At 33.9% G+C, this 10857-nt stretch overlaps 1 protein-coding gene across 3 annotated transcripts in view; it reads left to right on the top strand.

The window, feature by feature from the left end:
- Window positions 1–260: 260 nt before the first annotated feature.
- Window positions 261–10857, top strand: part of LOC140749030 (limbic system-associated membrane protein) — a 101835-nt gene continuing 91238 nt past the window's right edge. For 2 of the 3 annotated variants that reach the window (XM_073082035.1, XM_073082033.1), the window contains exons 1-2: window positions 261–494; window positions 2502–2757. In XM_073082035.1, the coding sequence (XP_072938136.1) occupies window positions 2685–2757 (73 nt within the window). In that variant the 5' untranslated portion in view covers window positions 261–494; window positions 2502–2684. The remainder of the gene's footprint in view (window positions 495–2501; window positions 2758–10857) is intronic. The other variant, XM_073082034.1, reaches the window with a different exon arrangement.

Below are 10857 nucleotides of genomic sequence, written 5' to 3'. Positions count from 1 at the left end.
GACTGAATACCGAAGTTATTTCCCTTGCGTATTCCGTTTAAAAAAATAAAAAATACGTCCATCTTACGTAAGGGAATCCAAACACTCTTTGTTTTCGAAAATAGAACACCGGGAAGAGGAAACAAAACACATTCGTATTGCTATTCATGCTAAGGCGTAAGGTTTAAACGTTTGAGCTTGAGCGGTAACCTTTTCATGCGACGTAGCGGTTCTGTAGAGGCGTAGCTGTGTGGGTCTACGCTACGTTCAGTGTAGTTCGGGACGCGTAGCTGATCGGGTGTCACGTAGCGCATCGCACTCGTGACTTGTTGCGAACGTTAAGATTGAATTAACTGTGTAGCAACGCTGAATGGAATGTTTGTTCGAAATTAACGGCACCGTTACTGTTGTTCTGTTTTTGAATCGTTGTTTCTGTGTTTCTTGATATGTGAGATTGTTACGATTTAGGTAAACTGTACTTAGGATGTTATTTGCATAAATGTGTCGTTTTTGAGGTAACTATGACATTTAATTTCTTTGATATTCGTCTTGATAACGTATGATGATACTGGTGATGGCCAGTAAGCGCATTTTTAACCCTTCTCAAGACATACAATCATAACCAAAATATGAAAGATTCATCGTCATATAAATAGAGATTGAATATGTGCTATCAAATGCAAATTATTTGACTTCACTTATTTTAGAGCATATTATAGACATAAACTTACAATCGTCCTCTCAGAGATTGTAGAAAATTCTATCGATTGTAAAAGACACGTTTATTTCCTTACCATAATCAGTAATTTAATTCTAAAGCCAAGGAAACGGATAATTAATGAAAAAACACAGCGTGAAAGACTAAAAATTATAGTACTGAGTAACCAATTATAAAATTAATTGCATCAAAAAAAGTTCTTGTACATGAACCTATCTAAAAATCTAATTACAATTATACCATTTTTAATAAATACGTATACTGGCATGTGTGATTTTTTATCAAAAACATGGACGTGTGTAATAGAACTCATGTATTTGATTGATTTGCAAAGAAAAAAATATCTTTAAATATACAATTACTTTGAACAGTTCATTTCAATTCTAAAGTCATTGTACTCAAAAAAACAATTCCACAATTACTTCGGCTTTGTATAGAATTTTCGATTTAGACGTCAAATCCTTCAATTATTTCCATTAAATATTTCAAAGAAAATCGTAACCAAATTTAAACAGTACAATTGTTATGAAACAGCGCCTGAAAAGGTTTTATTAACAATCTTTCAGTTTAGCCAAACGTTGACAAAGGTGAAAATTAATTAGAGTTTCTATCGCAAAATTGGAACTGAATAAATGGCAACATTCGATATCATATCAAATTTTATAATTTATTCCACTGAGCTCGAAACAAGTGAACTAAAACTGAGTTATGTAATTACAAACTTCTAAATAATAGGGTGAGGTACTTTTGCATTACTGTGTCCTTAGGGATAGGGACATTTATGGCCGAGCTCATGTAGCACTTATTTGGGGTTGATAACTGATGTCCATGGGCCGCAGTGGCTCATAACATCAGGTGGACATACTTGTTTGCTTGTCACGAATATTACAAAATTATAAATCAAAATTTACACGCTCCAATGTATTTCCTTATAGAGAGGTCTACAAATAATACACTATAAATGCTTCTCTAGGCTTACTCAGATAAACAGACAGGCTGACAGACAGACAAATTGAATATAGAAGAGTCTTTGGCAACGCTTTTTATGAGATTGGCTAAAAGTGTATATTTTCAATAAAATGCTAAAATTATCGTATTCTACAGACAGTTTTCTAGTTACTTAAGTTACTAATTGAAACGACTTATACTATATAATCGAAATTAAATCAAGTTTTGTAATATTTAACAAATATACATCCTTGATTTGATTAAAAAAGTATTATTGGTATATTTCATGGCATCAAAATCTATTTTATAATACTCCACATACATAAAAACGTATGGAAATAGTTTAAAACTGAATTATATGAAAAATGGATCTCCAATTATTTATTTTCACAATATAAAATTATCATTGTAAATCTCAATACAAAATATAATTCAGTAATTTTGCAAAAATGTAGCGAGTTCAATTATTGTAAATCATATTATGAAGTGTAAAGTACACGAGCTTCATAAAATAACATAATTATTGAAAAATTTTCCTCCATTATTATTTCACCTTCGTCAGTGAAAAACACCTGAATTTTATGTTTAAATAATTTTAATTTCACAACTGAATATTTGTTAAAGCTTAAAGAAATTTAATATTACAGGCATAAAAGGACTATAATGTAATGTCTGTAAATAATAAAATAAGTTATTATAATATTTAAAATAAACCTAAAGCTCCTGTTTCAAATTTGTAAAACAAAACAAAGCGAAAGTATATTTACAAATTCTAATCGGGGTCTTTCTGCTTGTTTAGTGAGGCATTGTAATTTTCACGCAAACTTAAATTCCCTTTGAAATCCAAATTACACAGTGAATTACGGCGCGTGTAAACATATGTAACCGTCGAGATAAATAAATGAAGTCGCGTCAGAAATAAATGAACGGATAAAAAAATAAATGATCCGAGTGAGCAATAAATGAATCGCGCGGTGTGAATGAACTCGCAGTGAACAGAATGCACTGTTTTGGGTGATGTGTGTGTACAGTTGGCGGGATGAGGATCGAGAGGTGCTGCTTTTGGTCCATGTTGCAAGCCCTGGCTCTGCTTCCCACGATGGCTTTGAAAGGTGAGTCGATTCATATATTTTGGATTTATTTATTTTTTTGGTTTAATTTTAAAGCTTACATAAGATGATTTGCAAAGGTGGGTTTGGATTCTTATTATGAGAGGGACCCGTGCCCAGCAGTGGGACGATAATGGGTTGATGATGGGTTTGGATTTAAAACTAATAATCTTTTTTGTGACATAAATATTTATTTACAAGGTTTAAAATTTGTTAAGGTATTATTTGTTAATTGATTTATTAAGCAATTTGAATGAGGTTCTCAATTCTGCAAAATTTATTTTACGTAATGTATTTTTGATGTATCTCTGTGGTGACCATGCTGATATAGTGTGTAAGGCGTACCGGGTTCAAACCTGGTCATTATGGTACTTTTTTTTTAGATATGTGTAATTGGTGACCGTATATTCGTTTATTTTTATGAAAACGACAACATAACTTTTGTAATAATTAGGATATTTTCGAAAATCTTGGTAAAATTACCTAAATAGAGGTAAATATTAAAGGTTAAGAAAATTTGTTCGTAGGCGGAAGTAGTTAAGGCTGTTTAAGATATTTATCGAGTTAACAATGGTAATTGGCATTTGATGTCGAAACACGATTAATTAACTAAGAAACTTCTAAATTGTTTTAATTAAATAAATAAACGTAAGAATAATTACTAACAGTTCGTTTCAACATTATTATTTTTATAATATAGGTTTAGCAGACAAGCACGCAGTCCACCTGTTGGTAAGTGGCTACTGCCGCCCATGAATATCTGTAATCAACCCCAGATAGAATTAGATATACCTACCTGAGGTCGGCCACAGATGCGCTGCTACCACTGAGGACTGAAGTTGGAACGCCTGGGAAAAATATGTCTCCTTAACCACACCCTTAAAACCAGAACACAGCAGCTCTTAACACTGTTGTTATTAGGCAGAAATAGGCGTGGCAGTGGTGCCGCCGAAGTTTAACGACAAAGGGATCTGTCACCTTTTTCTTCTTTTTATACAGATAAATAGAATTATGTTGAGTCGTATAAATAGAATATTAAAAAAGTATTTTGGTGTTGTTGCCGTTAAAATTATTAAAATACTTCCTATTGGGTTTTCCTCATAATTATAAAAGTTTCTAAGAATGAATTTTAAAACTACATTTTACAATAATCATATTTAATAAATTCGTTATTCATAACGTGATTAAGATTCATAATTCTCGAGTCATTCATATTCATAGCTTATTTATAAAAACAATAATGCCATAGATTTTAATTAAACTTTTATCATAATTCTAAATACGAATACGTTGATATTAACAAATTACGTGATTAATAACGCTTAAATTAATATTAAAAGTAATGTAATAAACGTAATAAATAATAAATAAATAATAATTAAACAAAATTAAAACTACATCAAATATTATTCACTACTAACATTTAAAAACTTTCATCAATAAATTACAATTAAAATACTCGCTACGAAAAATATAAGTCACGAAGTTTTTATACAACAGCGTAAAATTATAAGTCGTGAAAATTCCCGTAGAACATTGTAAAATTATAAGTCGTTTATTTTCACCCAATCTCCGCTAGGGGAAGAGGTCTCGGGTCCGTTTCCGCCACTCGCCCTGATCTTACCAATCTTGAAGACATCCTGCTCCGACACTTCAGATTTACTTGTAAATCGTCTAGTCTTTATATAAGTCACGTTGCAAAAGATAGGCTAAAAGGTAGAAACAAATTGGGAACGTGCTAAGGTGTAACTAGTAACATTTCGTGCATATAATTTATTGAATTTTAAAAATATATTATATGTGATGATATAAAAATATATTATATTATATACAATATTATAAATATATTATATATGATTTTTATAAAAAAAAATATAAGATATTTACTTTTAATTAACTTTGTAAGATTTATGTTTAATGTTATGACATTAACGTTTATATTCACTTTTACATTTGTTTAACAAATTTATGTGTAAAGGAGCTACTGGGCGTGAATACAAAGAATGAACATACCTCTGGTACCTTAGGAACGAGACCTAGAATTTTACCTCATAGAAAATGATCTTTATAAGCGCTATGCGACCGGAGTCCTCTGTGGACCACCATGAACATCAGAGCAGAGTCCGACGGAGACGTCAAACTCTGCCCTGGTGTCCATTAATACTTACTACAACCTCGGGTGCTTACGAAATGCTATCACACTTACCGTCATCTTTTCCGGGATTATGATATACATTACCTACCAACTTTCATAGCACTAATTATATCATTAGTGGCTGTATTACCAAGTAAGATATATTACAGAACTAAATTACTATGGAAATTGAAGTTCTCAACTAAATCCAAAGCATTTGCGTCAGGAACTCTGCGAAATTGATACGATCAGTGTGAAAACCGTGACTATGTAGGAGAAGAAGTTGGGAATTATTAGGAAGGTTGTATGAAATGTAGTTAATGAATAGGTCACCCTATAAGTCATTATTTTTTTATGTATATGAACTGAAAAAAAGAGTTAGCATTCAGTCTGATACCGGCCGTAATTATAGTTCTACACCGGAATGAGTTAGTAAGACCTTTAGTTTGGTGGTTTTGAAGGAAAAACCTTTGTGTTTTGACTTTGGAGGTATTACCGCCACACCTAATCCTGACTTATAACAGCAGTGTTCAGCGCTACTGAGCTCCGGTTTTAAGGCTGTGGTAGGGACATCCTTTTCCGAAGTATTCCAGATTACCGTTTAAGATCCGACCTGAATTTAATCTTATGAAGGGTTAATTTCAGAAGTATCAGAATCGGTAACACACTTACCATCAGGTGGACTATTTCAGCCACTCAGCTTTAACTAGTAATAAATTGATTATAAAACATTAAATAAAATGTGTAATGTAATACCAAACGAAAAACAGGTATACGTAATTAACTCTGACCTCTCGACAGCGGGGCGAAGGCCGACCCACGTTTCCGGCACTCGATCATGCTTAACACAATGAGTTTATCAGTAATACTTTCATCATCTGGTTATTCGAATTTGCATATATTTTTTAATAAATTAGGGCAGTAGTATACGGGCGACTGGCAAATTGTCACCTATGTTCGACAATTGTCACAATCTGTCGACGGCGACGGTCGTCGATTTTAGGATCCAATCGTATAATTATTGAGTTATTGTCGCTCATGTGTTACTTCCCTAAAGCTTTTAATAATTATTGAGTTATTGTCGCTCATGTGTTACTTCCCTAAAGCTTTTGTTATGTAATACCTACAATATTTTACTGCAGTTCCTGAAATCTTGTTACAAGCTAACTCAGCAATTATAACTTAGACTTTTTAATAATATTTTTATTCTGTAATCGAAACAACAAGATTTTTTTTATTTATTTATTTACTCTTTGTTGACCATGTTAAAAACAGTGTGGTACAGAAGGCGGACTTAATGCTAAATAGCATTTTCTCCCAGTCAATCTTAGGGATGTGCAGAAAAATTGAAGGCGGTACAACTATACTAAAAAATTATATATATTTTTACGAAGCAAAATACATTATTTTCTGTATTATGTTCTTTGTACTTTTATCAAAACATTAATAAAAATAGAAAGCTATTTATAAACTCTTCTTTTCGAAACTGTTTAAAAAAAACAAAAATATTTTTTGTTAACAGATTGAATCATTTCATCTCCGCTTGATAAAAACGTAAATGTTTTCCTTTATGCTAAAGCTTCCTTTATGTTAAATACAATGTTATCAACCAGCTTTATATATAATTCTAGCTATCTAGCTAATATTGCCTACTACAAGACTACAAAATGTAAAGGTAACACACCAAAGATTTTAGTAAAAAGAAGTAACTTTAACCAACGTAACATAATCGTTACGAAAGGTCGACCTCGTGCAGATATCCTGTAACACTTTCCTTCACCGGGGCAGTGCATTAACATAGACGGATACCTACAGCCTGCATTTAAATAATCCGTGAATAACTACTTAAGCTTCATATAAGTATTAAAAATATAAGGTTATATCAATTATAGTGTTGTTTTAATTGTAAATCTTTTTGTGGTTCGATTCCGGAGGTACCTCTATTTCTGCCTAATAACAGCTTGACGCTGCTGTATTCCGTTTTGAAGGGTGTGGTAAGGGAGACATACTTTTGCGAGGCGCTCCAGCTTAGTCCACAGAGGTAGCGGCGCATCTGTGGCCGACCTCAGGTAGGAATATTTAATCATATCTGAGGTTGATTACAAATGCCCATGGGCGGCAGTAACCACTTACCATTTGACGAACACGAGAATTATTTCCATATATGTGAAATTCGCTTTACATACGTACAAATTTAACAATTTTAAAAGTAAAATAGCATTTTTTAAAGTGAAAATCTTCATCTCTCTAAATATTTAGGTTTAAACATATCCCTTGCGGGTAATATTTGAGTAAAATAGAAAATATGTCGCTAACATTTTTCCTTATAAAATTTCAAGAATGCCTTTTCCTCATCTCGTAACCGCTTCGGAAGGTATCTTTTGAAATACCGTCTTAATGACGTGTCTCACCAACGTTAAGCGATATTAAGTAAAGCTAACCGATGTAACAAAAACTTCTTCAGGTGTTGGGTCTTGTGTCGAGTAGTCGTCAACCCATTACAGTCCTTCTGCTTGGCATGGGTCCTCTCACGTTAAAGACCTTATCTGATGAAGAGATCACACGACAAAATTTTTCAAGAGTTCCGTATCCTTTAAGATAAAAATGGGACTCTATTACTCAAGCTCGTCTGTCCGTCCTAAAACTTTAAAAGAAACCTATATTATATATTATAAATACATAATCATTATCATCATCAACCCATTACTGTTGTACGACTGGGCACGGGTCTCCTTTCAGAATGAGAAGGATTAGACCATAGTCCACCGCGCTGGCCAAGTGCGTATTGGTAGACTTCACATAGCTTTGAGATTTTTTTTTAAATCTCTCAGGTATGCAGGTTTCCTCATGATGTTTTCCTTTGCCGTTTATCAAGTAATATTTAATTTCTAATACGCACATAACTTTGAAAAATCAGAGGTGCGTGCCTGGGATTTGAACCTCGGATCCCTCTATCGAGAGATCGAGTTTCTTAACCACTAGGCTATCACTGCCTGCCACTAGCCTGTCACTGCCTCTTTTAAAAATTCAACTAACTAACAAATCTTAGTCGTGAAGGTTTCCTCACGACATTTTCCTTCGCCATATATTGCCTATATATATAACTTTGAAAACAAAAAGGAATAGGTCCCTGAGATTCAAATCAAATCAAAATTTTTTATTCAAAATAGGTTCTTTACAGATCACTTTTTGAATGTCAAAGCAACTACCACCACTTCACAAGGTGTTTCGTTATGGAGAAGAAGCGGCGAAAGAAACTCCATAACACACATCTTTTAAAAAAAAATGTTTTTGACAATGTTAACTTAACGTAATGGTACATGTGGAGCTGGAGCTAATTCAGACCACGCCGTTTTGTCAGTCAAATAATCACTTACTTTATAGTACGCTTTTTACATAGTGTTAGTTTAACGACATGTTTAAACTTTTTTTCTGTGAGATTCAAAATGTGGTCGGGTATTTTATTGTAGTAGCGAATACAGTTGCCCACGAAAGATCTAGCCACCTTACATAATCTATGTTTAGGAATTGCTAATTTATTTCTATTTCTGGTATTAAAGTTATGGTGGTTACTATTTTTTTCAAACATATCAGTGTGTTTTCTTACATACATAATATTTTCATAAATGTATTGACTATGCACCGTCAATATATTAATAGTGGGAAACAGTTCTCTTAGGGACTCACCACGCCGCAGACTATATATTGACCTTATTGCTCTTTTTTGAATAGTAAATATAGAGTCTATGTCAGCAGCACTGCCTCACAGTAGAATGCCATAAGACATAATGCTGTGAAAGTAACTGAAATGGACAAGTCTGGCAGTGGGTATGTCTGTTAACTGTCTAATTCTTCTGACTGCAAAAGCTGCAGTACTAAGTCTGCTGGACAAAGCAGAGATGTAGGGACCCCACTGGAGTTTAGAATCAATGGTAATCCCCAAGAAAACAAATGGTAATTCGAACTTCGGACTCCGAGAGAGGCCAAGTTTCTTGGAGTAATATGGTAGAGTATAAGGATATACAAAGGGTTGCAGCCTCGCCCTAAATTAACAGCAGGCTTGCAATTGTACCAACCAGTCTTACATTATCTATCAAGAGAACATAATACACAATGAATATTAAACTCATAAGCGACATTTTAGCTAGCAGTTCATCGCTAATCGCATATTGTACGGCAAGTCTGCGAAGGACGGCGGTCGTTAAACTTTTTCACATAAGAGATTAGAGATACGGCTGATCGGGGGTTGGATTATGTTTATGAACAACTCCTTATTTTCTTCAGCGACTTTTTGCTGAGTAAAAGCCTCTTATTATAAGATGTTTAGCTATAAAATGATATAGGATAATCTGTGCTAATACATCAAATTGGGTTGTAAAATCATGAAAAAATGCCATTTTGTTAGCATTGCCGTATTGCAATAAAAGGGTGGCCATTCATTGACTACCGCGAAGCAACAAGGTAGATTTAGCAAATATCAATCAAACGACAGGCGTTCAAATTAAATGTTTCATGATTACCTGATTGTTATATTAAAGGAGCAAAGTACATTGCAACCCACCTGATGGCTACTACCGCTTATGAACATCCACTTGGGTGGTAAGTGGCTACCACCGCCTATTGACATCTATAATCAACCCCAGATAAAATTAGGCCCTTACATAAAATCAGCCATATATGCGTTGCACCTCTGAGGGATAAGCTGGAACGCCTCGGATAAGTATGTCTTAGGGCACCTTTTAACTTCATTGCTATTAACTAAAAATAGATGTGGTGGTTAGCCCACGAAGTTGGACTACACCTTGTTTTCTACCTGTATATTATATGAATAATTATGGCGCAATGAGACAATAATTGGCCAAGTGCAAGTCGAACTGGGTTCCGTAACAATTTCATACTTTTTTATTTTTAGTACTTCTTATTATAGCCACTGAAGTTATACATTGTGATAATTTGAACTATCTACCTATTACCGTTCAATAGATAAAGCCAAAAACGTCGAGAAATAACGGTTTCTTGTATGGCGACCCTCATTTATTTCCATTTTTTTTATTTTTTGCCATCTTTTTACATACTTTGTAAAAAAAATTAAGTGCCTGTCTATTATGGTTCAGGAGATAGGACCCTGTGACAGACGGACAGACAGCGGAGTCTTATTAATAGGGTTCCGTTTTTACACTTTAGGTACGGAACCCTAAAAAGGTTTTCTGAATATATCTAAAAAAGTAATAAACATCGTCCTCAATTGCTATATTTCCTAGAAATCGAATAGAAAAATATTTCATATGAAACGCGCGAATGTAGAGAAACTAATTTGCTAACGGAATATAGTATTACTATTGAAATAGGACACAAAAATACTTTTAGTATTCAATATTTCACATTCGATAGGTATTCAAATATTGAAATCAACAATCATTGCTAGGTGTAATTCATTGATATACAAATATAATAAATAAATTGAGGTTTGAAATTAAAATATTTGTCAGTTTTGTACTTCACGTATTATTGCAGTTAACTAGCTAAATTAGCAGCCCAGTTAACTACCTACCTTTTACATTTTTGTCTTAATATTTGTATCTGCTTGACTTTTTTTTATAATATAGGAGTATCAGACGGGCATGCAGTCCACCTGAAGGTAAGTGGCTACTGCCGCCCATGGACATTTGTTATCAACCCCAGATACGAATAGATATTCCTACCTGAGGTCGGCCACAGATGCGCCGCTACCCCTGAGGACTAAGCTGGAACACCTCCGAAAAGTCTGTCTCCCTTACCACACCCTTCAAACCGGAACACAGCAGCACCTAACACTGCTGTTATTAGGTAGAAATAGGTGTGGCGGTGGTGCCGTCGGAGTCGAACCGCAAAGGGTTCTACCACCTTTGTCGGTAAGGCAAAGACCAAGTCGATTTAGATACGACTTTAATGCTGATAAAACCGAAGCTTGAACTATTTGTGTCACACAA

This window comes from Epargyreus clarus, unplaced genomic scaffold (assembly GCF_041222505.1).
Source record: "Epargyreus clarus isolate Ecla_fem2 unplaced genomic scaffold, WU_Ecla_fem_2.2 ptg000017l, whole genome shotgun sequence".
NCBI lineage: Eukaryota > Metazoa > Arthropoda > Insecta > Lepidoptera > Hesperiidae > Epargyreus > Epargyreus clarus.
This window is presented reverse-complemented; position numbering and strand designations above follow the sequence as displayed.